The sequence below is a fragment of the Trichomonas vaginalis genome, chromosome I (genome assembly GCF_026262505.1).
Source record: "Trichomonas vaginalis G3 chromosome I, whole genome shotgun sequence".
In the NCBI taxonomy this organism is placed as follows: Eukaryota; Parabasalia; order Trichomonadida; family Trichomonadidae; genus Trichomonas; species Trichomonas vaginalis.
The window spans coordinates 7,352,422-7,379,999 of NC_067203.1; the positions used below are offsets into that span (position 1 = coordinate 7,352,422).

At 35.0% G+C, this 27,578-nt stretch overlaps 14 protein-coding genes and 7 pseudogenes across 21 annotated transcripts, besides 2 other annotated features; 9 read left to right on the top strand and 12 right to left on the bottom strand.

Annotated features, from left to right (window-relative positions):
• Nucleotides 1-654: 654 nt before the first annotated feature.
• Nucleotides 655-1,390, top strand: TVAGG3_0945730 (protein of unknown function, DUF4106 family; the record flags this gene model as incomplete). Its single annotated transcript, XM_051253096.1, has 1 exon — nucleotides 655-1,390. A coding segment is annotated over one exon (736 nt), but the record flags the coding sequence as incomplete, so codon positions are not given.
• A 1,589-nt stretch (nucleotides 1,391-2,979) lies between these two features.
• Nucleotides 2,980-11,408: a mobile genetic element.
• Nucleotides 4,069-5,679, top strand: TVAGG3_0945750 (annotated as a pseudogene). Its single transcript has one exon. A coding segment is annotated over exon 1 (1,611 nt).
• On the top strand, nucleotides 6,018-6,551 carry TVAGG3_0945760 (protein of unknown function, DUF4106 family; the record flags this gene model as incomplete). Its single annotated transcript, XM_051253097.1, has 1 exon — nucleotides 6,018-6,551. One exon carries the CDS (start codon nucleotides 6,018-6,020, stop codon nucleotides 6,549-6,551), a length of 534 nt encoding a protein of 177 aa, XP_051078671.1.
• Nucleotides 7,518-8,599, top strand: TVAGG3_0945770 (annotated as a pseudogene). The gene has a single exon. A coding segment is annotated over exon 1 (1,082 nt).
• On the top strand, nucleotides 8,639-9,058 carry TVAGG3_0945780 (protein of unknown function, DUF4108 family; the record flags this gene model as incomplete). Its single annotated transcript, XM_001317812.1, has 1 exon — nucleotides 8,639-9,058. The coding sequence occupies one exon, from the start codon at nucleotides 8,639-8,641 to the stop codon at nucleotides 9,056-9,058; it is 420 nt and encodes a 139-aa protein (XP_001317847.1).
• On the bottom strand, nucleotides 9,075-9,524 carry TVAGG3_0945790 (uncharacterized protein; the record flags this gene model as incomplete). Its single annotated transcript, XM_001317813.1, has 1 exon — nucleotides 9,075-9,524. The coding sequence occupies one exon, from the start codon at nucleotides 9,522-9,524 to the stop codon at nucleotides 9,075-9,077; it is 450 nt and encodes a 149-aa protein (XP_001317848.1).
• TVAGG3_0945800 (protein of unknown function, DUF4106 family) lies at nucleotides 9,561-10,436 on the top strand (the record flags this gene model as incomplete). The annotated part of the gene is made up of 1 exon (XM_001317814.1): nucleotides 9,561-10,436. One exon carries the CDS (start codon nucleotides 9,561-9,563, stop codon nucleotides 10,434-10,436), a length of 876 nt encoding a protein of 291 aa, XP_001317849.1.
• TVAGG3_0945810 (KilA, N-terminal/APSES-type HTH, DNA-binding family) lies at nucleotides 10,453-11,250 on the bottom strand (the record flags this gene model as incomplete). The annotated part of the gene is made up of 1 exon (XM_051253098.1): nucleotides 10,453-11,250. The coding sequence occupies one exon, from the start codon at nucleotides 11,248-11,250 to the stop codon at nucleotides 10,453-10,455; it is 798 nt and encodes a 265-aa protein (XP_051078672.1).
• A 271-nt stretch (nucleotides 11,409-11,679) lies between the features above and the next one.
• TVAGG3_0945820 (uncharacterized protein) lies at nucleotides 11,680-12,348 on the bottom strand (the record flags this gene model as incomplete). Its single annotated transcript, XM_051253099.1, has 1 exon — nucleotides 11,680-12,348. The coding sequence occupies one exon, from the start codon at nucleotides 12,346-12,348 to the stop codon at nucleotides 11,680-11,682; it is 669 nt and encodes a 222-aa protein (XP_051078673.1).
• A 667-nt stretch (nucleotides 12,349-13,015) lies between these two features.
• Nucleotides 13,016-13,390, top strand: TVAGG3_0945830 (uncharacterized protein; the record flags this gene model as incomplete). The annotated part of the gene is made up of 1 exon (XM_051253100.1): nucleotides 13,016-13,390. One exon carries the CDS (start codon nucleotides 13,016-13,018, stop codon nucleotides 13,388-13,390), a length of 375 nt encoding a protein of 124 aa, XP_051078674.1.
• Nucleotides 13,391-13,504: 114 nt separating this feature from the next.
• Nucleotides 13,505-14,364, bottom strand: TVAGG3_0945840 (annotated as a pseudogene). Its single transcript has one exon. A coding segment is annotated over exon 1 (860 nt).
• A 25-nt stretch (nucleotides 14,365-14,389) lies between these two features.
• TVAGG3_0945850 (His-Me finger endonucleases family) lies at nucleotides 14,390-14,818 on the bottom strand (the record flags this gene model as incomplete). Its single annotated transcript, XM_051253101.1, has 1 exon — nucleotides 14,390-14,818. The coding sequence occupies one exon, from the start codon at nucleotides 14,816-14,818 to the stop codon at nucleotides 14,390-14,392; it is 429 nt and encodes a 142-aa protein (XP_051078675.1).
• Nucleotides 14,819-15,016: 198 nt separating this feature from the next.
• Nucleotides 15,017-15,607, bottom strand: TVAGG3_0945860 (DNA/RNA polymerases family; the record flags this gene model as incomplete). The annotated part of the gene is made up of 1 exon (XM_051253102.1): nucleotides 15,017-15,607. One exon carries the CDS (start codon nucleotides 15,605-15,607, stop codon nucleotides 15,017-15,019), a length of 591 nt encoding a protein of 196 aa, XP_051078676.1.
• Nucleotides 15,608-16,656: 1,049 nt separating this feature from the next.
• TVAGG3_0945870 (uncharacterized protein) lies at nucleotides 16,657-17,155 on the bottom strand (the record flags this gene model as incomplete). Its single annotated transcript, XM_051253103.1, has 1 exon — nucleotides 16,657-17,155. A coding segment is annotated over one exon (499 nt), but the record flags the coding sequence as incomplete, so codon positions are not given.
• Nucleotides 17,156-17,201: 46 nt separating this feature from the next.
• TVAGG3_0945880 lies at nucleotides 17,202-17,784 on the bottom strand (annotated as a pseudogene). The gene has a single exon. A coding segment is annotated over exon 1 (583 nt).
• Nucleotides 17,785-20,064: 2,280 nt separating this feature from the next.
• On the bottom strand, nucleotides 20,065-21,069 carry TVAGG3_0945890 (phage tail repeat-like family; the record flags this gene model as incomplete). The annotated part of the gene is made up of 1 exon (XM_051253104.1): nucleotides 20,065-21,069. A coding segment is annotated over one exon (1,005 nt), but the record flags the coding sequence as incomplete, so codon positions are not given.
• Nucleotides 21,070-21,087: 18 nt separating this feature from the next.
• TVAGG3_0945900 lies at nucleotides 21,088-21,938 on the top strand (annotated as a pseudogene). Its single transcript has one exon. A coding segment is annotated over exon 1 (851 nt).
• A 4-nt stretch (nucleotides 21,939-21,942) lies between these two features.
• TVAGG3_0945910 (serine threonine-protein phosphatase family) lies at nucleotides 21,943-22,185 on the bottom strand (the record flags this gene model as incomplete). The annotated part of the gene is made up of 1 exon (XM_051253105.1): nucleotides 21,943-22,185. The coding sequence occupies one exon, from the start codon at nucleotides 22,183-22,185 to the stop codon at nucleotides 21,943-21,945; it is 243 nt and encodes an 80-aa protein (XP_051078679.1).
• An 18-nt stretch (nucleotides 22,186-22,203) lies between these two features.
• Nucleotides 22,204-22,444, bottom strand: TVAGG3_0945920 (annotated as a pseudogene). The gene has a single exon. A coding segment is annotated over exon 1 (241 nt).
• Nucleotides 22,445-23,316: 872 nt separating this feature from the next.
• Nucleotides 23,317-27,578: part of a mobile genetic element that runs on past the window's edge.
• On the bottom strand, nucleotides 24,925-25,461 carry TVAGG3_0945940 (uncharacterized protein; the record flags this gene model as incomplete). Its single annotated transcript, XM_051253106.1, has 1 exon — nucleotides 24,925-25,461. A coding segment is annotated over one exon (537 nt), but the record flags the coding sequence as incomplete, so codon positions are not given.
• Nucleotides 27,133-27,486, top strand: TVAGG3_0945950 (annotated as a pseudogene). Its single transcript has one exon. A coding segment is annotated over exon 1 (354 nt).

Sequence of the window (27,578 nt, forward strand, 5' to 3'; positions counted from 1 at the left end):
CATTTTATTTTTTTCATTGGTGTCTGTCAAACCATAATACACTATTCAAAAATTCAATGTGTCTTGCGGTTTCAAAAGACACCTTCAAATTGAACGATAGCACAGACACTATTGAATTTTACCCATTTTATTTAGTTTTTACCCTTTTTATTTTTAAGAATTAATGACTGAAACAGCCGTTTTGCTATGACCTCAATCACTTTTATTTATTATTTTAAATATTATTTAATTTTATTATTTGAATATGCCAACTTATATTTGAGAAGCTCAATTTGAGACCACTTAATACATTGAAATATCATAAATATAAAAAAAAAGGTAGTGGGGCTTCCAGGCGCGTTGCGCCCTCTAGCCCATAAGAAATTTTTCCCAAGACCCAAGAGGAGGACCGAACCCCAGCCGACCAGCCGTTGACTTTTTTGTAGAGCACTCAAAATAGTATAACTTTGTCCGGACAAGTAAGGGTCTATCGTCGCTACAGGAAAAGTTACAGGCGTTCCAAGGAAGTATACTTTGAGAAGCCTTTTTCCCCTTATAGAATGAGATAGGACGGTTATTTTACAAAACTGACAACACTTTGACCGAGTAGTTTTTGTGCTGAACAAAAAGTGTCATATAAACATCTGTCAAAAACCGTTTTTTACTTCACTTAAAATGCCACGTAAGCTACGTAAGAATATACGTAAGAGGAAGGGAGCATTGAAACATCCAATAGTAAAACTGACACCACAACAACAGTTGCAACAACAAATGATGAATGACCTCACTATGTTGCAACAAATGTCAAGCAACCCTATGCTTTTAAACCGAGTTATTGGTGCACAGAGTGGAGGTTTAAGAGCGGCACTTTTAGCGAAAATGGCAGGCTATGGTGGAGCTGCAGACGGAACAGCTTATAACCCTCAAAGTCAAATGAATTTGAGTTCACTCAAAAATCAAATAACAGATGTCAAAAAGTCAAACATAGACATACAGAAACAAATAAGTGAAAACGAAAAGAAACTAGAATATGACAGACACACAAAGAAACTCAATGAGTTAAACGTAGAGAAAAAGAAGAAAGAAGAACAACTGAAAGAACTAAGTACAGAGGAATATGCGAAAAAAGTGTCAGAAAAAGCAGCAGAAGTAGCAAAAATGGAACAAGATGTTATAAATTTGAAAACCCATACTACTCAATATAAAGTACTGAAAGATGAAGAGATAAAACAAAAAGCCATGAAGACATATATGGATAGCGATGAGTATAAAAAAGAAGTTGAAGCAAATGTAAAGGCAGAAAAACTTTTACAGTTGCAAAACCAAACCGTACAGTATGAAAACTTAGCACAAGAAAGTAAAAATAACGACGCAGCCATGCAAAAGGCAATGAAAAGCGCAGATATTATAAAAGCTAATAATGACTGGTTAGATGCCCAAGCCAACGCTAAAGCAGCCCAACTTATAGGGTCAATAAGGACAAAAATACAAGCGGATGAAGACAGTTCAAATGAAGCTTTAATGAATGCTGACTTTAAGAATGCCTTCGAAGCTCTTCATAGTAAGGTGAAACTAGTGAACGACTTCTCATCTGGAAAGAAACTGAAGTCTGAAGGTTTCGACAAAGAGTTAAGAGAAGTAGCACAAAATATGACGAAAATAACAGATGCAGCAACGAGACAGGCAGTTCAAAGTGCCTATGACGCCGTTAGAGCAGCTGTTGTGGAAAGTCAAGAAAAAGAGTTACAACAGACCAAAACAGACCTAGTAAATGCTTTCTTAAAAACGAAAAGTCAGGTAGGACATTATGCTGCAGATGGAACATATGTGCCAGCTGGTGGAACTTATATACCACCAAACCCTCCAAGAGAAGCACCTGCACCAGGACTACCTAAAACATTTACATCGTCACATGGACACAGACACAGGCATGCACCAAAACCAACACAACAACCAACAGTTCAAAATCCAGCACCACAACAACAACCAAAACCAACAGTTCAAAATCCAGCACCACAACAACAACCAACACAGCAACCAACAGTTCAAAATCCAGCACCACAACAACAACCAACACAGCAACCAACAGTTCAAAACCCTGCACAACAACAACCACAAACAGAGCAAGGACATAAAAGAAGTAGAGAAAAAGGAAACCAAGAATTCTTAAAAATGCTTAAGGAAGATTATGGTTACCCAGATACTCTTGACTTTAGTGACAGATATAAAGAAGCTATTAGAAAGTTCAAGGAAGGAAATACTGACCCGAACCTATTTAGCTTTATGGCTCAGCATCAAATCGGATATAATCTCAAACCTGGAAAATACAAGCTCGCTAAGGGATATGATTTAATAGCATATCATCCAAATGACATGAATGAATTTACTCCGAGATATTTGATGTCAGAGCTAAATGATAATTCAACTCTCTTCATGAAACGCGTAAAAAATAGAGACGGAACGAAAGAAGAAATGTTTATGAGTCCGGATGACTTAGATAGGGAACTTGTTAAAAACGGTCTCGGAATATATGAAATGCCACCAGATGAGGTACAAGAAACTCAACAGGAAGAAGTTCAGATACAACCAGACATGGAAGAAATAGTTCAGCAACAACAACTAGAAGAGCCTGAAGGAAACAAACAAGTCCCTCCTTTGGAAACTAACTTCACAGAACTAGATGAAGATTTGGAACAGCCGAAAAATCTTGACCCTCAACAAGAGTATGAGGTGAATATGGAATCTTTCCAAGAGTCTAAGAAAAATTCGGCTGACATAGTAGAAGAATATCGAAAAATGTTCACCGACATACAAAAGACTCCAACATCAGATGAAAATATTCAGCATAGAATGGAAGTACTGAAAGAAAATGTACGCAAATACAATAATCCTTTTTACTTACGACCATATAACGTTCAATCTTTGGCTGAACTCGGTGAAAATAAAAGGTTAAATTTCAACAAAACATATAGAAATGAAACATTGTTTAAAGTTCATTCAGAACCTAACCAATATGGAAACAAACCTACTTTTGTTTCTGCAGACTATGGAACTACAATGAGATGGGGTCATAAAGCTAATCCGGATAGGTGGTTCATAAACTTACAACCTCAATTCCAAGAAGTTGTAGACGCAATGGAAGTGAATGGTGAACCAGATATAACGGTATTTTCAGCGCGGCTTTAATGCCATTGAAAGATATGAAAGATGCAGATATTTTGGACCAGTATGAAATGAACATGGCTGAGGGAAATATAACACCTGACGTTCTAGAACATTTTCTCAAAGAACTACACAGAACCATAGAGATGGTATATTTGGTGAAGAGTTTAGAAAGAAAGTTAGGGAGAGAGAAGGAAGAGAACCTATTGTACATGACCTTGCAAACGAAAGTTTGCAAAATGTCATAAAAACTTACTTTGCAGACAATGAACCGAGAAGGGATGAATATTTAAGAAAACTCAAATGGACAGTACCAAATGAAATGTTAGTATTGAAAAACATGTTCCTTGACAAAATAAAACCAACTACAGAAATAAATGAGGCAAGACTGAAACGTTGGGTAAAAGCTTTCCCATTCACAAAAGATATTATTGGTTACATGGAAAGAAAACCAGAATGGCTACAAAAACATATATTTGGAAACGAGCTTATTCCATATGGACAAGCTCTGTTTGAAGAGCTTGAACCGGAAACTCAGGAAAGAGTCATGCAAACAATACGCGAAGACTCAAATACAAACTATGACAAAATCTTTCTAGGATATAGGTTACCTGAGATGGGCGACCAGAGCCCAAAGGCAAAAAGGACATGGGAAATTAACAACATACTAGGTGAACATGAGGCAAAGATGCTACAACTTGAAGCAGAGGGCAAGTTACCAAAAGCGACACCAAAGAAGAAGAGAAGAGTAGAACAAAGTGAAAGTAGTGAAGAAGTAACTTCATCTAGTGAAAGTAGTGGCAATGAAGGAAAAAGAAGAGTTAAAGATTCAGTTAAAAACTCAGTCAGGAAGAAAGTAAAGCTTGGTCCGAGTGGGTTCTATTATGACATATAAATCCAACTATTCTATATTTTTACCCATATGAGATGTACGCCGCTCAGAATATAACGCCAACAGTTTTGGATGCCATGAACGGAAATGTTTCCGAATGGTATAACGAATGCGACAATGCCATTAGAAGGTCAGAAATAGTTCCTGGAACTTACGAATATACAACTGCTGTTTCTTATGGAAACGTAGGTGAGTTTGGAGAAGGTTCTTCAACAACAGTAGATATTGCTTGCGACAGGTTTCATATTATTTCTATTGACAACTCATTCTTATACGTGGAACAAGACATTGAAATAAAACCTTCTGACAAGTTGTCTGACAAGAAAGGTTGCAATGGAATTTTCTATGTCGGATACCAATATGCTCCAGAAGTTTTCATGGGATATAAGATATATTCTAACTCTGACTTAGTTCAAACAGTAACATGGGCAAACTATGAATGGTTCGCTTTGAGAAACTCAGTACAACCACAAGCTAGAGAACAAACAGACCAGTATGCAACTATTGAGAAAATAAGAAGACTTGACCCTAACGTTCCAGGAGTTTATGTTAACCTTTCTGGACAAACTGCAGCAGCAGTAACCAAAGTAAAACTGAAACTTAGAGTTCCTTTGTCATCTTTCCTCATCTTCAGGTTTTTAAGATACTTACCAAACTGGGCAGGAAAAATTTCTATTGAACTTACTCCAAGCAAAAATAACTTAGTCATTGCACCAACACAAGACCCATTCACTATTACAGACGTAAAGGGAACAAATCAAACGTCATTCGCCGAATTTTGCAAAGACAAAGTTGACTTAGACTTTGGTTTCTCAAACTTCAACAATGAAGTAAACTATTATTTCAATGCTGCTGGAACTGCTTGGGACCCAGTTAAGTTCACATGCGAAAAGTTTGAATGCAAGAGAATAGAAAGCAGACTTGCAGTCTATATGTTGGACCCAGATATTTCAAATGCTTTAGCTGCCAAATATATTGCAGTTCCACTTATGTTCCCTATACACCAAATATCTGTCAAAGACTTTGCAGGTGAAGTTGGAAACAAAATCCAGGAGCCGCAGGTGCAAGAACAGATATTGCTTTAACAACTGCAATGAAACATGCAGATACTATGTTTGTACTGTTCAGACGAACTATAAATGACTATTCTTGTTTCTACAACCCTGGTATTAAAATATCATATAAACATAGATGGCAAATATTATCCAAGAGAAGAATATTCTACAGTTGAGGATATGAGGTCATACAACTTGACATTAGATGCTATGAACTTTAACAACAACTTCACAACAACTATTAACCCTGAAATGCAAAATTCTATTATGCCATATGTGAAAGTATGGACTCATACAGGAGGTCAAAAAACTCAATATACAAATGGAGACCGTTCAAACTTTTGGCTTGGCATTCCATTTGCTGACTCAGAAGACTTTATGAGTGGTATTTCAACTGTTGGTACAGTTCAAATACAATATACTGGTGACAGAGACGGTCCAGATGAATTGAGAGCAAAGAAGTTTACAAAACCAATAGCACTTTTCACGGAAGATGCTCTTTTGAAGATTCGTTCGATGAAACCTGCTGGGGCTCCTCAGATTGGCATAACGACAGCTTCCATCGAGCAGATTTTGGCAGCAGGTCAGTAAGTTGTTCTTGAACTGACTTCTCTCCGTCAAATATTGACAGTACGCCAGTTTTGACATAATATTGTATTATAAACTTTCCTTTAGTAATATCTGTAAGTTTTGAAGTTATATTTTTGTCTGCTTCAAGAACTTTCACCATCTCGGTTATACCAACTTTCTTTGCTTTATGAAAATATTTAGGTTCAGCAAAGACTGCTATTCTATAACATTTTCCATTGTTTGTGAGTATAAACTTTGTTCTGCTTCAATTCAATAAGATATCCGAATACATCCATCTTTTTATTCTAAGTAAAATGTCATTTCCGAAAAATAGAAGCGTAAGTGTTTCAAAAGGTTTAATGGCGGTGGCAGATGTGAAGTTAAATTCACCAACTCAAACAAACAGTCAAAGTGTTATTGTCAATGTCAAAGACAGAGATGTTGAAGTGGGGAAACCATACGAAGACGAAGATGGTATAACAATTGTTCCTGTAAAAGAACCAACATATCCTGAAGTTAACAGAGACTTAAGTTCTGTTGCAGATATTCGAAACGACTACCAACAACTGAAAGACAAACTTCAAATCAGGAGAAAGATTTGTCAAGCTTTAAGTATAATGTTAAACTTGGTCGAACACAACCCTGTAAAAGTGAACTCATATGTCATTGCACCTCATGAAGTTTTGAAAGAACTATTGAAACTTTTGACAGAGGCAGACGATATAAACATCAAAGAAATAGAACCCGACATTGGTTGCTGTGGTGTTTCATATAATGTCATTGACAAGATATACGTTATGAAAGGAGGTGAAACGTTGAACTTAAAATATAGTTTCCCAGACGTTATAAAAATATTTGACGACCACAACATTTCATTAAAATTTATTTGCTAAGTAAATGGCAGAAGACATAATGGTTTATACTATTACGACTAAAAACCCGTCATATAATTCTATAACAACAAACTTACAAAGTCTTCAAGGACGATATTGTAAACTAACCTTAAACACAATGACGACTAAAGCCTGTTTTGCTCTTTTGACACCAGAAGACTTTATTGTTGTGAATGGTAAAAATACTCCTTTGAAGATACTTACTCAGATATACCACCAACAGGTTTTGTTGACTTATTTAATACTTAAGTACGGGTGTAACATGTGCTGCAACTAGAGCAGGTTTCATTATGTTTGGATGTCCGACTGAGTTTACTATAAACGATATGAGCTATAATACAAAACTTATTTCTGGTTTTTACTACCAACAGTTTCCTATAACAGGAAAAGGTGTCATACAAGGAATGTCTATTCCATTGACATTAAGCACACCAATCTTATATATTGTTTCAAACTTAGGTTCAAAGTGTTATTCGAATGCCGACAGAACTATTATGACCAAAAGATACTTATGCGTATAAACAATACTTTCTCTGCTGGTTTTGCCTATTGTTCATTCGAATGCAGAATTTTCAACCTTAGTGAACTCAAACACTTTGGCAAGTATAACGTTGACATTAGTTGACGCAAACTTTGTTCCTGTAAAACTTTTATGTCCTATGTATTGTCAATGACGGCAGAAAGTTTCGAATTGGAAGATGCAACTGGTGAAAGTATTGTATTACAAGAACAACTTCAACAACAAATAGCTCAAGAACAACAAATGCAACAACAAAGTCAAGAATAAAAAAAAATATTTTTTTATTTTTATAAAAATGTACAGAATAGATGTTTCAGAGTTTTATGACTTCCAAGCATTCAGAAATATGTGTCCATTTAGAGACTATAACAAAGCAGTCGAGAATTTGAAACGTTTAGTCATTTATGTTGACTCTGCCCCAGAATGTTATGTTATGAAAGAATGGGATGTAGTCTTTAACAAACATAAAGCGACAATAGTTTCAGAACAAGAATGTAGACAGAAACTTAAGAAAATAAAAGTCGTACAAGTTGGTATGAAGATGTTAGATGCTTGGGATATCTTATTGTCAAAGTTAGAAGATTTTTCAGTTCGTGGTATAAAGTTTTATACACCTTCTCCAAACTTCTATTCTATCTTCACTGGATATAAATACAAACAAGTAGAATGGAAAGAAAATATTATAGAAGCTTGGTTAGACCATGTCAAAGAAATTATATGCAATGGAAACGAAAAGGTTTATGAGTATATCTTATGTTGGTTTGCAAACATCTTACAACATCCAAGTGCTAAAAATGAAACTACTCTCATTATAATTGGAAAACAAGGAACAGGTAAGAATACTTTCTTTACAGATATTTTGTGCAAACTGTTAGAAGGTTATTCGAATCCGAATATGACAAACTTAGAAAACATCTGTGGCAAGTTTAACTCCTCAATAGAGAATATGAAACTTATAGTTTGCAATGAACTTCAAAGTATAGATACAACAAAAGTTTTGAACTCAGATGCTTTGAAGAGTCTTATAACAGACAAAGTTGGAGTTGTTGAAAGAAAGTATAAAGACCAAAGAGTTTGTGAAAATGTTGCAAACTTCATTATGGTTTCAAACAATACTGTTCCGATGAAGTTAGAAAGTTCTGACAGAAGATATGTAGTTGTCAGAACGTCAGAAGCTCATATGCAAGATACAGAATATTTTGACGCTTTGTCAGAATATTTGACACCTGAGTTTTACAACCATTTGTTTTCATACTTTATGACATTAGATATTTCAAAGTTCAATCCAAGACAAATTCCACATACCGAAGAGAGACAAACATTGTTAGAAGCAAACAAGAGTGTATATGAACTGTTCGTAGATGAAACTGACTTTGTGTCATTAGATGAAAGGTCTTTATATGATGAATATAAACAATATTGTCAAGAATATGGTTATATGGCAGCTTCTAAACGTACATTCTTGGCAAATGTCAAAAGTCTTTTAGATGTTCAGAATGGTGTATATACAAAGAAAAAATTTTTCTGAGTAAATTTTAAAAAAATATTTTTTTATCCGATAGAAAAGATGACGAAATATATTTCAGTAAACAAGTACATGTCAGGACTTAAAGAAGAACTAGACCCATTCACATATTTGAATGTTTACTTCTACCATTTTGAAAAGTCTTCATTCAGCAAAGTTTGGAACATCGAACCAGTTAAGTTTGCTATTGTGACTAAAAATGATGCGAAATTTGAAGACTTAGACATAGAAGGTTTGTTAACAGTCAAAGAAAGTTTTGACAGAAGGTTCTCAAACCTTAAAGAAGGTAAAGCATACAAACTTGTTATACCTTATGAACCAAAGAAGACAGACGACTATGAATATTATGAGTCTAAAGTTGTAGAAGTTCAAGGTAAATTGGGTAAAAAGCTATTAGAGTCTAAGCCAGTGTTTACTCCTAAAGAGGAAGAGAACATTGACATTGACCCAGAAATGTTCTAAAAATAAAATTTTATTTTTACATGTCAAATTTCTTTTTCTCTGGAACTGGTTCAGGTTCTTTCTTCTCTTCTAATTTTTTCTCTTTCTTTTCTTTCTTCTTCTTCTCTGGTGGAGATATGTCAAATTTCTCACAACCATATTTATGTAAAAGTTCTTTGTCCTTTAATAGCTCATCTATTCTGTTTTCTATTTCATCTTCAAGAACAGCGCATGTGTCTTCTTTGCATTCTAAGAACTTTTGTTGGACTTCATCTTTCCAATTGGCGTCATCTCTGTCAACAAGTCTGTCATTGACAAATTTTAAGACTGCTCTTTGTAATGTTTTATGGTTCTTGTCATATTCCCAGAAACAGAACTTTAGAACAAATTCACCTTTCTTGTTTACACTATATAAGATTTTATGGTCGACAGATGTTTTGCTGTCGAAAAGCTTGTCTCGAATATAGATAGCGAAATCGCTAGACATTTTCTAAAAGATAAAAATTTTAATTTTTCTAAAAATATGTTAGAAAAAAAGTTTGCTGACATTGACAAGAAATTTGAGAATGTTTTAAACAAGAACAAGAGGAAGTTAGAAAATGCTCAGATAAAGCCTATACATGAAAAGTTCTTATTTGCTCAGAATGGTATAACAGGTCTAATTGCACCACCTGGGTCGGGTAAGACTTTCACTTATCTTAAAATGGCTGCACAACAACAAGAACTAGATGAGAAGAACCCATTCTATGAGTTAGTTGTTATTTGTTCGACTTCTGGTCAATTTGACCAAACCGTCAATTCGTTCAAAGATATTATAAAGAAGTCTAAGTTAGTATGTATAAAGGATACTGAGTTGTTAGATTGGATAAAGAAGTACCAAAGAAGAGTTTTGAAGTATAATGCTATAAATGAGTATATAAATTCTAAGTTTAAAGAACCTAATGAGGAAATGCAGAGAATATTAGAGAAGAAACACTTCAGAAACAAACAGAAAGAGATAGAATACATTTCGAAGAAATTGCAATCTTACGATTGGAAGACTTACCCTCATAGGTGTCTTCTTATCTTAGATGATTTCGCCTCTCATCCTTTGCTTAAGAATAGAGAACAAGATATGTGTCGAATTCTTAAGAAACTTAGGCACTTTAACATTTCAGTCGTAATATGTGTACAGACAGCAAAGAGTTTAAGTAAGGATGTTAAAAGAATACTTACTGACATAATACTTTTCCCCGGATTGTCCGAAGACGATTTCATGGAACTTATGAAAGAGTCCATGGCAGGTAAGTTTGACAGACATGAACTCTGGGAGAAGTATAAAGTCATACAAGACCCTCATACTTCTTTCAGAATTCATATCTATGCGAACAAAGTTCAAATTGTAAAAAGTCAAGCTTGAAAAATAAAGAGTTCATCTACCCTACTTGTTTGAAGTTGTCAAAATACTCTGTTATCTTTTCTTTCAGTAATGTTAAGTCTTCTTTGAATGTAAGTATTGTACAACCTTTAATATCATAGTGTGTTTGAGGTAACGTATCTTGAACAATTTGTTTCACATCTTCATTTGGGGTCATTGAAATCGGTAAGTTTTCGCGATAGAACCAATTTCTGTCAGATTTGTAAATCTTAGCAAGGTCGTAAAAGCTTTTGTTGTTTCTTCTGACTAAATGCAACATAACCATGTCACTGTCTTCCATATCTTCAGTATAAATCATATACTTATAGTTCTTTTCCTTTCCTTTTGGTACCGAACGTGGTATTCTTTTCTGAATGCTTTTGTCTTTTGCTTCAAGCTTATTTTCCATCTCTCCACGTTCTGCTTTATATAATTCATCTAACATCATGAAAATATAACAAGCATAACGAGGTGAAGCCCACATTGCTACAGCATTTACTAAAAGTCTATGAACATAATAACCTTTCAAACCAGGAGCCAAATTCTTGCGATTTTCGTACGGAATCTCTTCCCCCGGTTTTCCGAGGGAAGCAATCATATGAGGAAATTCTTCTAAAAGTTCTTTTGTCTGTTGGTTTTCAAACCAATGATATGCTTGCTTTGTAGAACGAAGAGCATTCATTATACTTTGCATTTGGTACATATCGTCTTTGACCGAACGAATGAGACGTAACTGTTTGTTATACTGTATGTACTCGTATTCTTCATTTATAGCTTCATGGACTATAACTGTTGTTGTGTTCTCTGATGTTGACATTACTGTCTTTACATACAAAATAAAAAAATAAATAAAAATAAAACTAACTTTATTTTTCTAACTAATGAAATTCATTATTTTTGTGCTGAATTCAGCAAAAATATATTTTAGGGTAGATGGTTAGATCTAACCCGATTTCTAACCCGATTTCTACCCTCATGAATTTTCATGAATTTTCATGAATTTTATATATTAATGTTTTCGTTAAGCCACTTTGTGCCGTCAGTCAGTCAGTTAATGAAAGACTTTAGAAAGTTGTTGGAAAATAAGTCCTGGGAAGAGTATTATAAGGCGTTTTGTGAAGAATATAGCAACAGTCCGAATTCCGGCGGTTGCTTTTTATACAAAATTCATGAGGGTAGAAATCGGGTTAGATCTAACCATCTACCCTAAACATTATTTTTGCTGAATTCAATAAAAATAATGAGTTCATTTACTCACAATATTTTGTACAAAACGACCCCAAACTTTTAACTTCTTTTCTGCAGCTTCTAATGCTATCTTAGCGAGTTCATATTCTCTAAATTCTCTCTTTAAATCTTCTTGTTCCCATTGGTCTAGTTCGTATGGAGAATCTCTATAACCATAAAATATCTCACGTTCATGTTCTAATTGTTTTTCATGCATTTTTCTAACTTCTTCTTCAAACAAATGTTTTGCATTCTCTACTCTATCTTCGAGTTCTTCTTCATCTAACTTCTCATGAACTTTCTTGTCTATGGAGTCCATAATATCTTTGACATAAAATGCATACTTTACAGAGCACCATTCAGCAACAAAATGAACGAGGTCAGGATGTATGTAAATACCTTTGAATTCATTTATAACACCCTTAGTAAGCTCATAAAATGCTTGTTTTGAGGTTGAGCCACTTTTGGCTCCACCGTATTCTTTCAACCAAAACTCAAGAATTTCCTGCATTTTAGCACTATTGAGAAATCTGTTTAAATGGTTTAACCTTCCCGCTTCTCTTGCCATCTTTGTTGCATTAATGTAACCATCCTTGTCTCTACGTAAGACTTCAATACCGTTATAAGTGCCTTTTGTGAATGTTTCGCCATTAGATTTGTTCGTGAATGTTTTTGCTTCGACTGACATTTCTGTTCTTATATACAAAATAAAAAAATAAATAAAAATAAAACTAACTTTATTTTTTCTGTCTTAAGGAAATTCATGAGGGTAGAAATGAGGGTAGATATCGGGTTAGATCTAACCATCTACCCTAAACATTATTTTTTGGTCCGGGAACAACTTTCTCTCAATTGGAGCTGTAGCATACTCTTTGCGTAAGCGGTTCAGACCTTCTTCGAAGTCTTGGTCTCTCTTCGATTGAGATTGGAATTGATGGGGTGGAGCTTGCTGGAACAAAAGGGTTGGGAAGTAAGGCATAGGCTGAGGAGGGTAGTTTCGGGAAGCCTTGGGTGGGTAGTAACCTTGAGGTGAAATTGGTAGTAATTCGGAGGTACTTGCTGGAACTGAGGTTGCTGAGGAGACTGTTGTGGTTCTGCAGCTTTCGGTTCTTCTGGCTTTGGAAGGCATTCAGGAAGAGGAACGTCAGTCATCCGTTTGTGTCCTGTCGGAAGGAAAAATTTTTCCTGTCGGATGGAAAAACTTTTTCTGTCGGAAGGAAAAACTTTTTCTGAAGTTCGACCAAAAAGTTCTCAATTTTCGAAAATTTGAATGGTTTACGGACGGACAACTGGAAGAGTTCTTCCTGTTGTCGGGAAAAATTTTTCCCTTTGTCGGGAAAATATTTTCCTGTCGGATGGAAGAACTTGGAATGCAAGAAAGACTTGACGAGGCAATTTACCTTATTGAACTTAACGAGCTTGTTAAAGACTTCCTCAGGCAGAATGTAAAAGGCAAGCTTGTTAACGGTTGGATAACGGGAAGGGCTGCCTTGACTCTCGAGATTTCGACTGGAATTCCAATTGAGGTACCAGAAGGCACTCCTTTCGACGACATAAAGCAAGCAAAGAAAGAAGCTCTTCTCAAGTTCTTTGCAAAGCGCCCATGGATACAACTTCCAAACAGAGAGAACCCTTTCCCAAGAATGAACCAAATTCTCAGAGCACTGTTCCACTTCTCTGGTCAGCCGTTCTTTATAACTACAGAAGGCGACATTCAGCCAGTTCAGTAAACATCTCATTTTAACTCACTTTTTTTATGTTTTTTGTGAAAGTGTCAAAAATAAATTGTTTTCATGAGTTTTCTACGATGTTAGAAAAAATGTTATTTTCTAATATCTTCACATTCAATACTTTTTCAGCACTTTTCCGTAGTTATATACGAAAGACAATTCGAGATAAAAGTCATAGTACAATGGAATAATATGTTGCACACCATTTGTTGTGAACCAAACTTGAAAGTCAGAGAAACTGTTACTAGGTGGTTCGTAGAATTTAGAAGCAAAGTCATAAAGGTCCTTACCAATACATAGAAAACTATTGTTGCTTGAACTGAAACTTGCATGACACATAACATTTTGAGGGTCAAACACGTTTCTAAAAACCATCAAATCTGCTGGTGGAAGTATAAATTTAAATGGACAATCTGGTGGTAATGGTTCGTTCTGGTTTAGTAACCGAAGAAATTGTGCCCAAGAACGTTTGTCTACTTCCCAAAATAAAAACTCTGTATCTCTTGGAGGGTTAATTTCAATCTTTTGAAATGAAACGGTGGAGTTCATCTTGTCATATTCTAGTTTCAGATAGTATGTTCCATTTAGTAAAGAGTCGTATTTTTCTTGAAATTCCCAATAATATTTGTTCATTTGAGTTTGAAAGTCATCTAGAGTTTTCTCAAGACTTTCGTCTGAACGAACTGTAAAGATTCTCATTTCGTCAAATTTGTCTATTAGACCATCAGGACCTTCATACTGCCAATGAAAATATACTGCGAACATAAATGCGTTAGTTCTATTTGAAAACAAAACTCTTCTAAATCCTATTGCCTTTGCATCTGAAGGACTTTGAAGCCAACGAATTGGATAGTCAAACCTGTATGCTCGGATGAAATTTCTTCATCTGAAATAGTCCTACCAGCATTTGTAAAGATATAGTCTAACGGTTTTGTATCTGCTACTTTTGTTCTTTGTTTTTCAACCTGAAGCATTTAATATATGTAAAAATATATTGTTTTAAAATGGTATGCCATATAGCTTCTTGAATTTGTTAAGAAGTATTTGAACGTATTTTCCATCTGTATCTCTAGTGTTTACATAAGCATAGCCCGCCTTAGTAAAATATACTTGTAATTTCCTATAGTTTACGCCGGTATAAAAGTAGAAAGAGTCTTGTTCTTCGCTATAGTAGTAAAACTCAAACGTATGCTTGCCATAGTCTGTAATTTCAATTGTTTCATCTTCTAGTTCGTCGACAAATTCGAATACAATATCTCCAAATTTGCCTTTGTTCTTATTGTTTTCAGAACGAGTGACCCAACGTAAGTTTTCAAGTCTATTGTCGTTTCTTATATGGTTTATATGGTCTACAAAAGGTAAATTGTTAGGATTCAGTATAAAATGAGTTGCAATGACAACATGTTTAAGATAGTGTTTTCCACCCATCTCATAATAGCATATCCGTCATTTCGCTCCCATTCGCTTAAAACTCTTTTTGTCTTTTTGTTTCTGACTTCAAATGACTCACAACAGTGAATTTCATCTTTCTCATCTAACAAACAAGTTTCCCAACGGTCTTCTCCAACAAACTCAGCGTACATTTCAAATAAAATAAAAAATGTCACTTTTTAAAAAATAAATTTTTTATTTCATGCAATGTTTTATTTCTGTGCCGTCTTCAAGTATGCCCCAATATTTCCTTTTCGATATTACATGAACTTCGGAAAATACCTTATCTAGCTTAAAACAGCCCATCTTTTCACCGACTAAACCCATTTCAATGAGTTTGTTGTATCCTTCTTCGTTCGTCATGAGTGCGTCAATGTTCTCATAGTAAACCTTGACTTTCGATTTGACTTCGGAGAAGAACTCATTGTAGTTGTCAAGGACTGCCTTTGCGAACTGAGGGTAAGACCAATGTTCGACAATAGGTTTTAATGTGGTTACTAAGCCACTTTGACCTTGAGTGAATTCGTACTTCAAAACAAAAGGAGAAAACCTTTCAACAAAGTTGTCGACCTTCTCATAATGTTTACTCTTCATCTCTTGAGGTTTCATAATGGAATATCCCCATGTCGAATTCATAAGCAATTTGAGTGTCATTGCAAGTTTGGGGTTTGAAGCTTTCCTAATATCATACAGTTGTTGTATGACTTTTCCAACTGTATAGTTCCTTCCCGGGAACTCACCATCTTCGTTTGGAATTCCAGTCGGAATATATTGGACAAACCTCATGTATGCAGCGTTAAGGTCGACATAGTATATCTTTTCATCTGAGTCGAACTTGTCGCAACCAATTGGTCCAGTTTGTGGAAATTCAAGTGAGTCTCTTATCTTCTGAGAAACTTCTCCTGTTATCTCATAAACATCGTCGAAGCAACCTGTTTCATATAAAACCTTCTGACCTAACTCTGATGCTCTCCAATACAATTTGACGTCAATTGGATGTCTCAATGGAAGTTTGTTTATAGCATCTTGAAGTTCTTGCAACCTCATTGGAAGTTCTTCTGGTTCAGGTTGGTATCCGAACAAACCAACTCCTTGTGGAACTGTGTACTTCTTTTGTACTAGAACTTTGTCTGGAACAACTTTTGGTCTTGCTAACAATGAAAAGTTTGTTTCGTCTTTTGGTACAAAAGTTTCTGTCAGCTTGTCATCTGGAATTGGTTCCAACAAACCTTTCTCGAAAAGAATGTTTACAGCTCTGACAATGTTGCACTTACTTTTACCAAAGAATGGGTTTGTAAGACTTTCGTTCAACATGAAGTGGTTGTGGACAATTACAATCTTCAACCATGGTAAGTCTTTGTCAACAACATAGTCGTCATGTGAAGAACCTTTAGCTGTAGGTATGTTGACTCGGATATTGACATTTGCCAACGGTGCAATTTTTGCCAATTGACCTCTGAGAATGTGCCTTGTCTTCACACATGACTCAAGATACTTCATCTTCTCATCTGTAACAAGACCAGAGTTCCTGAGACATGTAAGAATGCAAGGTTCATTGACAATTGTTTCAATTGAATTGTAAATTCCATACCTTGTCAAGTCAATGTCAGACTTATTTATGAAGGGGAAGTATCCAGCATATTGTCTGACTGCTTGAGGGTTAGGTTGGTACCATTCGAACTTGACACTTGCAATTCCTTCAATTGCATTCAAAATGTCTGAGTCGGAGTCAACCATTTGTTCTCTCTTTGTAGTCTTGAAAGCGTCAAGAAGTTTTGCGGCTGTTTGTTCATTGCCATGTGCATAGTAAATGTGACCATCCAAATCTGTTATGGTCAATCTGAGATTGTGTCCTTTCTTATTTCCGTCTTGTATGGCAGCAAGTACTCCCATGAAGCCTTCTTTGTTCTTTCCTTCGTCAAAGTTTACTGTAAAGGTTCGACCAGATGTAATTTGACTTCTAACTTCACGATACTTTTCATATGCATATCTTGTTCTTTCCATGGGAGCATGTGCGTCTTCACCTTTTCCTTTTTTCCTTCTCAAAGGATGCAATTGTTCGTCATGTTTCCAGTAGAATCTGGCAAAGCCGTCGTGTCCTTCAACTTGAGGTTCACTAACATCGAAAGGCATGTCCATAAGACGTTCTTCTTCTAACCTCTCTAGTCTGTTTGGATAATTGGCACGTGCTGTTTCCAAATCTAATTCGTAGGTCAGACCAGCCAGTTTGTCATAGACTTTTATGGGTCTTCCTTTCTTATATTTAAACTTCTTCGAAACTCTCCAACCATATCTTTGCAACTCTGCTTTTATTCTAGCAGACTTTCTGTCCATTCTATATGGGGGCATTTTTATAAAAATAAAAAAATATTTTTTTTCTTTACTTTACATAACCGCCTGCTGCCATAAGTCTTTGACGCCAACCCATACCAGCTAATGAAGGTTGACTTGGTTTAGTTTGGAAACTAAACTTTGGTTTTGGTTTATCTTCAGTTTTTGGTTTTTCTTCTTCTATCGGTTTTTCGTCACTTTTCGGTTCCTCTGACTTTACTTCACTTGCAGGAACAGTTGTGTCGTCAACATCTTCATAAATATCATATGCCATTTGTTTTTGTTTTCCTTTCAACGTTTTGTGTTTGTTGTAAAGTTTAGAATATTTCGACTCTAAGTCAATGAGATGTTCTATAATGAACTGTTGGTCATGAAGTAAACTTTTCCATCTGTTGTCTCGAAAGCTCCTTCAGACTTCAATATTTTATTTGTGAGAGTCTGTTTCTTTTTTGAGATACTAGCCGTTCCATTTCTATGAAAAGTGACTTTATAGTTAGGGTTTGTATTTCCAGACCTGGCACTTTCTATTATTGAATTTTCTCTTCATCTGTAAGTTCTTTGACAGGTTTTGACAATGGTTCTGAACTTTTTGTTTGTGGTGTCAAATCTACCGTTTCAACTTCTTCGGTCATTTCATCTCAGTAAAAAATTTTAGTTTGGTTTGTTTTCAACTGGTTGTTTAGGTTTTTTAAGTCGGTCTAAAACTTCCTGAGGTATAGGAAGAACTTTACAAACACGTGGTGTAAAAGGTGGTCTTCCATGACTTATTCTGTTTAAAGCTGCATTGTTCATTTCATCTCAATAAAAAAACTTTACATTCCCCACGTTTGAGGCGGTTGAGGTTGGTTATTGTTTACCCACTGTTGTGCATGGTTATATCCTCTGTTAAAGAATCTTTCACCTTGGTCCATATAGTGTCCTGCTTGGTTATAGTAGTCATTTGCTTTGTTATAATAGTTTCCTGCTTGTCTTCCTACATTGTCCATCCATCCTTGAACTTTTCCTCTTGTTTCAGGATTTGGAATAAGATTTGTTGCATCTCGTGCTACCTCCCAACCTTTCTGTACAGTTTGTATAATAGTTGTGCTTTCTCTTTAAGTATACCTAATGTACTCAAAATCTTCCTTCCAACTCCAAATACACCCTGGCTATTGTTTCCCACTGCGGGTAAAATCTAGATGCGACTCCTGCTAATGCGCCAAATAAACCCATTTCTTATAGGTAAAAAGACGAATCCAAACAAGGACCCGTATGTTTCTAAGGCAACAAAGAAAGCACTCATGATAAAAATCTTTAGTTCAACACAAATGCTTGGTTTATGGATATCTTGGAAAACATTCCGAGAGTTAGAACAGATGGACCTCCATACTGGTTAATATTTGTTGGTCAAAACACAAGATATGTGAAGCCATACCATTACAGTCCAAAGCTATTTAGATATCTTAGCAGCTTTGACAATATTCGTTGACAAATACCATCCAACAAAACTGACATCTGACTGTGAAAGTTCTTTCAAAATCAGATGATGTAAAAAACTATCTGCGTTCAAAAAATGTAAACCAATATTTCATTGTCGACCAAAAACCATTCTGCTCTTGGTGTCATTGACGGATGTATAAAAATGTTAAGAGACTTAAACCAACCACAAGTGGTGAAGCAAATGAAATGTCATATGACGACAAATATAGACACTTCTCCCAGGCAAAGATGAGACAAGTTTTAAATATTTACAATAACCGTAAACAAAAAGGTTTGGGAAACCACTCCCCCGAAGAAATGAAAAACAACCCTGACTTAGAGAAAGACTATATATTTAATAATTTAGTTCAAAAGAGACAAACAAGAAAGAATGCCGGCTTCAAACTTCAGAAAGGTGACAAGTAAAAATAGAAATACCTAAACGCGACCCATATGAAAATACTATTGACTATGACAACAATGGGAACTCGACAGGTACTCACATTCGTGTTCGTAAAAATAGAAGAAAGTATACAAGAGAATATTATGAAGTTTTAGGCAAACATGGCAAAATGTACAGACTGCAAGCAGAAGATAAAAACTACTATTGTCAGACCTTGTTTCAAACTTGTCAAAGTTCAAGGTGGTATACTTTCAAAGACAGTTCCTAACAAATATAAGACAACTCCTGACGAATATGCTAAAGAAGTTGAAAATGACGACTAAGCAATTCTATACCATGCGTAAACTGTCATGTAAGGTGGCATGTATTCTTTACTTTGTCCCGTTGTTTGCGTATATCCTGAAACGAAATGTGTATGGTTTCCTTCTCCTGCGTGTCATCCCAGTAACAATTTATAGCAAAACTTAACGTCGTCTTTAACATCATATCCTTTACCTTTTGTCATTCCTGACCAATCGCAATATCTATGCTTATGCCAACCTGCTTGAGATGTACTTAAATCTATGTAATGACTGTGTGCAGGTAAATTTTCACCTGAAATCGTTTTACTTCCACCTGTTTCCTTTGAAGAGTTTGCACAATACAAAAACCTGTCGACTATTTGTTCCCATGCACCAACACCAAACATTACTTGAGGACCTCTTGCATCCATAGATGTATAAATAGAACCTACTGGGTTCATTAAATCAAACATATGAGATATTATAGGATTGTCTCTTTTGAACTTAAAATATAGTGCAACTATTTCAGGTTTCTTCTGGTTTGTGTCAGAATATTTTTTATAATATAATCTTATGTTTTCAGGGTAGGTACAGTCTTGACTATAATATTTATTTCTGTCATCTGTATAATAATATACTATTCTCGTTTTTTCTATTGCATTATATCTTTTATATCTATAATAATCTAAATATAATGTTAGCTTTTGTTCATCTACATGTGGTGTTCTGTCGTCATCTCCATAGTCATAATAATGTGGTGCCGGAGCTGGGTCAGGTAATATCATATCCACCATTTCATAAACTCTTAAATATTTCTTTTGTTCGTCTCCATATAAGTTTAAGTAGCAGTTGTTGTCTAATGGAACTTTAACTTGTGTACCATCATTCTTTTTATAGCTTACATACATTTCATTGTTATTTTTCGGAATGAGTTTACACCGTGTATCATTTTTTAAGGACTGTACCAACTGCCATCTAAAATATTTATTTTCTTCATTGACAGAAAAGTCACCAACAATAGTTTCAATATTTTTTGTTCCTATCAAACTTTGGTATATTTCATTGACATATGTTTTATCTGCTTTATTTTCAAGGCTAACGTTTAAGTCTGTTATTTCAGAAGATGTATGTGTATGTCCAACGGCACTTTTCCTGTTTAAGGTTTCTTGTAAGTTTGTAATATTTGCAATGGTATGTGTATGTCCAACGTCACTTTTCCTGTTTAAGGTTTCTTGTAAGTTTGTAATATTTGCAATGGTATGTGTATGAGTCTTATTTGCTTTTGTCTCTAATGTTTCCTTAAGACTTGGTATTTGGTTAATATAATGTATATGAGTCTTTTTAGAATATTCGTTTTCAGCTCTTGTCACTTCACTTGACATTTTATTGTCAACATATGTTTTGTCTGCTAGTTCAGGATGAGTATGTTCTTCTGTTGCATAAGCATTGTTAGCTCTTTCTTCTTCTTTTGCTATTGCATCGTCTACATATTCTTTGTCAGCTTTGTTGTCAACATCTGCTTTCAAAAGAAGTTCATTTATAGGTTTCTCGTTTAAAGTTCCTTTTGTTGGATTTATACAGACAGTATTGTTCTTATTGTCTTGAAATAGAAACTCATCTGTCATTGGGTTTATTGTCAGTTTTAAGTCACCCCCTTTCAATGACTCAGATATCTTAGAATAGTTTGAAAAGTTTGTTGTGTTCTTATTTAGAGCTTGCATAATGAGTTGTCGGTTGTGTTGTATTTCTCTCATAGACGCTGTTTCATTTGACATTTTTATTATAGATAAAATATGCTTCCAATAGAAAAAGAAAATTCTAGAGTTGCTACAACTAAACCATTAGATGAACTTTTTACTAATGTCGGTCAAAAGTTTGAGACAGATACCGTAAAGCATGAAGGCTATCGTTTTGACTACCCATTAAGATGGTTAAGAGACCCATCTGTCACAAAAGCTATTGGCTTTCGAAGAATAAAGTTCATTTCAGAAGCCATACATGGTTTCCCATTTGCGGTCGGTTTTGAAGTTCGATACTATAACAAAGAAAAACGTATGTATGAGAAATTTGAACAAGGAAAACTTTTACAAGTTAATTTGCTTATAAACTTAGAAACAACTCTTCAAGCTTTTCAAGAAAAAATAAACGATATCTATATTGAATATGCAAACCAGTTTAACATTGACGAAGGAGAATACCATCTCGATATTATTTATGACAGGAAAAATGCAACTGTTAAAATCAATAAAATAGAAGACCTTGGAGAAAACGTTTATATTTCTACAAAATATAACAACTTGGCATGGTATAGATTTATGAGGATGTTAAATCAGCCTGCAGCATATCCAGTACACCCGGACTATTATGAAGTCGAAAAAACCTAATGGAACATATGAAAATATTTTCGACCCAGATGCTATTATTGTTCATGCTTCATTTTCTGGTGCGCAAAAACTCTTTCTTATGTCTGATGAATGACTTTTACGAAAAACCTACAAAGTTATATGAACCGCCGAGTGGAAGTATTTCAGACTTTCAAGTATGGTTTACTACAGATGGAAGAAAAAGAATAATTCCATTATACCATGCGTTTTACTTAGAACTTAGTTTCATATACAACTACTATCGAACGATAAAAATATAATTTTTTAATACGGTTGAGGTGTTGGATTTGGTTGCCAACTAGACTGTGGTGCAGGTTCAGGCTGTTGTATAACAGGAGCTTGCTCTTCTGGTTCAGGGTCTTTAGGTATAATACCAACGAACCGACCTACTCTTTTACCAATATTTTTGACACCGTTCCATACTCCTCTTCCGACAGATTTTATTCCATTCCATATACCTCTTCCAACATTTCGAAAGAAGTTTCCTATCTTACTGAAGAAACCCATTTTACTATATGTAAAAATCTAATGTCCGCCTAGTCTCTTACGTTTCCTGTTGAGTTCCATAGCATTCTTTAACTGGAGCTCATACATTCTGTTTCTCCTCTGGTAGAAAACATATTCTGGGTCAAACTCCTGTGTTCGCGTCATCTGCATAAAGTTGTTTATATCCCACTTCAGGGTTTGTATAAAACTCTTTCCATCTCATATTTGCATACCATGGTGGCAAACATAACGCAGCGTCATTTGACATGGCAGTTTGCATTTGTACATCTGTTGGCACTTGACCATAGTTTGCCATTGCAGTTTGTATTCTAACTTCATTTGGAATATTCTCTGGGTTTGGTTGTCCAGGTTGCTGTGCATTCGCTAAGTTCTGTGCGTCCATTTAATATTAGATAAAAATATCTCTTACGAGTACATATGCTGAACATTTGCAGGCATTGGTTCATCTTCATATTCTCTGTACTTTTCTGCCACGTCAAATAAATAAATGACACAATGGAAAAAGCCTAAAACAAGTAGTCCTATTTCAAACCACATTTACTTACTAATAAAATTTCTTTATTGTGACACTTTCTCCAGCTTATAGGACCTCTCTCATATTCTATCTTGTCATATATAAACTCATAGTCATGTATGTCCTCTAACCATCTCATAACGGTTTCCAAACCACTTTTATCGGATGTAAAGTAAAAGCATGGATGGTTATGTATAACGTCTAAAGTTTCTAAAGAGTCTCTCAAAGTCCAGTCTACTTGGTATTGAAAATCCCATGTGTTATAGAACGGCGGGTCCACTATAAAGAAAACATTTTCCTTGTCTTTATATTTTTCATACAACTCTGTCCAATGACATCTCACAAACTCTATACCCTCAATATATTTTTCTATGTCCTCTTTGAAAACATTTGTATAGTTAAGATATAAAACTTTTGACATAAGTGTTTCAATGTCATGAACTCTTATAGCACCACTATATAATAGTCTAGCAGATATACTATCCCAGTCTATATATTCTGCTTTTTTCAAAACCTCTCTCACAATATTTTTGTTATCTAATGGTATACGTTCCATCTTACCTATAGGTATCTTTTCTTTTAACTCTTTCAATATATTGTTTGTGTCTGGTATATGTAGTTAGTATGGTTATCTTGTGTACTGTGGCACTGCTCGCCTCCGTACACAACTTAGCGGTTTTGACACTTTACGAAACCGTTAATGTATATTTTACAACACAACCATAACACAACTTAACCTTAAATATTTACAAAACCATCTGACACATAAATGATTTCACTAACGATTTCACTAACTACTTCACTAACGACTTCACTAACGAATTCCCTACCGTCCTCACTAAATAAAAATAACCTTATTTTTATTTTTTTAAATTTTTTATTTCATTACAAAGACATGTCCGACTACATTTACTATGACTCTTTCCCAGAACGTTTCCGTGAACTATTCAAAACTCAAGTAAAACTGAGAAACATGCATTTTAACAAAAGACAGACCCATTGACGATGAAAGAAACCTGAATATATTACAATCCCTTATGACGCAAAGTTCATTGCATACATTCCTTATGGTCGCAGAGGAACGAAAACTATTTCAACAAAGAACAAAAATTATTTCTGGAGCGATGAAGAAAATTGCCTTATCTACATAAATGCATACTTAAATAAAGCTACATATTGTACAAAAGAAGGTTGGACTGGATTTGAGCTCTACATATACGACGACGATGGAAACAGACGTTGTGTATACCCATACGATAATATGTACCATTGTTTTCATCAAGCATTAAACGAATACATAGTCAGTAAGGGTCTCATTCCTGCTGAGTAGAAATGTTATATTTTTGTTCTGTCATTTATATAAAAATTAATGATATCACCACCCGCACACGTATGAAAACATAGCACAAAAATAAATTTAGGGTAGAAGGTTAGATCTAACCCGATATCTAACCTCTTTTCTAACCTCTTGAATTCATTACTTTATAACTCTCTTCCTTGGTTTCTTTTTAGTTGCTTTCTTCACGTCTGTCTCCAGCTTGACTGTCTTTCTTCTTCGTCCGTAATGATACCAGTTACTTCCACCAGTCAATGGGTCAAATGGTCTTTCGTAAGGATTTCCATACATTCCATAGGGACCATACGGAAGAACTACTGGTGGAGAAGAAACATTTTCTTTAGTTCCATCGAATCTATTTAAATGCATTGTTTCACCTTTCATCTGGTCATTAAAGTCTTTTGCGTGTTTTGCAAACTCATCGTCCTTTCCTAAAGCATTTTCTGACTCAGTCGCAACCAAATTGGATGCTTTATTTATGAGCCCTATTTTATTTAATCTTAACTTCTTTGCAACCCAGCCTCCAATCTTCCCTTTATTTGCATCTAATGTCTTCGAAACCCTTCCTCCACTCATTTTATTTACTGCGTCATAAGCCCAAGTGCTTTTGCTCCAAATGCTAATGCTTTTGTTCCCATTGCGCCTAAAGCTGTCCAAGCTACCATTTACACCATATTAAAATCATCTCTCTTCAATATTATCTCAAAAAGTTCTCGTTACTGGAGAAAGTCAATGAAACATAAACATTCTCATGGACTTCGTCCTCGCCGCGTTGCGGCTTCATAAACTTCTTTCTTATCTCATCTATACGCTTCAAAATGTCTGAACAATTGCTAACATCTTCTACAACAGTTATTTCATCATGAATGACCTTCAAGAACAAGCTCATTTAATATGCAATTAAAATCATCTCAATAATGAGTCCATCCTTTCCATCTTTAGGTAGCACAACATCTTTCATTGAAGAAGGTTCGACAAGTCTTATGTTAAACTTACTGACAAAGTTTGTTATACTATAATGCTTCGGTGGCGAATACATGTAGTTTGAAAGACATAATATAGATTCTTCAGCAAATTCACTTATACTGGATTTTATAACAATGTTCTCACGAGACCAAATACCACCAATTGACAATCTTGTAAGCAATCCTGCTGAACCTTCAACTGTAAACGTCGATGGTAACATTCCACGAAGGTCATCTATTGACATCTTTGAGTCACTGAATTTAAATATTTTCTTAAAGCAATCGTCATTATCTAACCATGCAATAGCTTTGAAGTTTTCATTCGAATATACATCTGCTTCATTAAATGTAAAACCTGACTTCTTTGCAGAGATGACTTTAAAATCTATTGAGTTTGTTTCAAAATTATATGCTATGCTAACTTCTGAAGGTAATGGATGTCCTTCCGCAGTCAGTTGTTCTCTCACTACCGTTTGAAGCTTTGTGTTAAAAACTTTCATGTCATCTCCTGTGTCTAGGTTCACATACACAGCAACAGGAAAACTATCTTGCTTCTTTGTTTCATCATTATACCTCAAAACATTAAAGTTCTTCAATAATATTGTTCTTCCTGCTGGAATACTTCGAACCTGTCTGATTTCAATAGCTTTCTCACCTCCTACATACTCTACCCAGTGTCTTGGATATTCATAAGTATACTGACTTTCTTGAATTTTGGTAGGTTTCATCATAACGTGTTCATAGTATATCTTTATACTCTTGTCAGTTAGACTCGGTGCTATGTTCTGAATATTTCTGACTTGCATTTTTAATGAAGATAAAATGAAGCATTTAATACATGACGTAGATGAAGACATGAATGAAAGCAGTGAAAAGCTCAACAGTTCTCTCATTCTTCCTTTCAGTAAGGACTATGAGTTCTGTTCAAATGGTGTTTATTTCTATTGTGGAAAGATGGGTTCAGGTAAGACATTCAACCTCATTCGTCATATACTCATAACAGAGCGTTTAGGAAATGACTCATATTATGACCAAATCATTATATCAGCAACTTCAGACTCTATGGACTCAACAGCGAAAACATTTATGTCAAAAGTTCAAGCCTCTGTCGTTAAAGTTCCAGACAGTGAACTCATTGAATTTCTTCAACGTTACATTCGACGTAAGAGGAAATATTATGCCATCGTTGAATTTATACAGTCAGGAATGCAAAAGACTTCAGAAGAGATGGAAAGAATTATTGACAAACACCACTTACGTCAATACTCAGGAGTTTACGATATGAAACGACTTACAAACTACATTCTGTCAAAACTTTCAAAATACCCCTTCAAAAAGTATCCTTCAAATACTTTGTTAGTTTGCGACGACTTCGCCGGAAAAGGTTTAGTGTCAAAGCCTGACTCACCATTAGCTAACATCATTACTAAAGTCAGACATTACCACTTAACTGTAGCAATACTTATGCAAACATGGCGTTTCCTTGCTTTAAACATAAAACGTCTCATAACTGACTTCGTTATCTTTCAAGGTTTCTCACGTTATGATATTGAACTCATTTGGAAACAGTCAGGTATAACATTACCTTTTGAAGAAATTTGGGAAGCATATAAGTCTCTCATCTCTCCTCGTTCATACCTTGAGATTCATATCATGACTAATACCATTAAAGTCAAAAATATTCCATGGAACGACCAACATTGTTTTAAAGTTTAACCTTCAATTGACTGATGGTAAACAAATTCCATGCATCTCTGTCGCCATTTCTGTTAATATTTTTGCTGTCATTCATATCATCCACTTCCCCATCCGTTAACTTTTGAGGATATGCGTTAGAATAGCTGTTCTTAAATGAAGGCTTTTCACCTTTGAGAGCATAAACTCTATAACTTTCTGCATACTTTATGTTTGAACCTCCTGAGCCATCATTGACATAAATTTTTATAGGCTTCCACCCTTTGTTCATGTTCCTGCTTCTTCCCTTAGCTCTTTTGTTCAGTAGTTCTACATCTTTATACACAGCACCTGTCTCAGTGAATTCAACAATATTTTCATTCGTTAGCTTTACATTCAAACCCTTGTCGAGTATATTGTTCATTTCATACATATAAAAGGTTTTTATTCTATATGAAATGAGAAGCAAATCCATCTTAGCTGGTGCCGTTAATGTTCCAATTGAACCAACATCAAATGTTGACTCACGAACGACAAACAATATTGTCATAAAGAACTATAGTTCGGAGTGTTTGAAAGAGCCAGAACCAGAGCTGAAATCCGTGAATTTAAACACAGCTTCAAACGCTAACGCTACATCAGATGTTAAGTTAGAGTATCCACCACTGGACCAAATTCTTTCAAGAGAAGCCAACGACAACCCTTACACAAATGTTCAAACAAATCCTTCAGATAACGTAGACCATTACCTTCTTCAGTTATACCAAACAATTTTACTCAAAGACGATAAGAAGTTTTGACAAATCTTATAAGTAAGAACCAAATAATTCTAACAAAGGAGGACCTTGAAAATGTTATCTCACGAATAACAGGGAAACAATGTGTCATTGACTATCTCGACCCT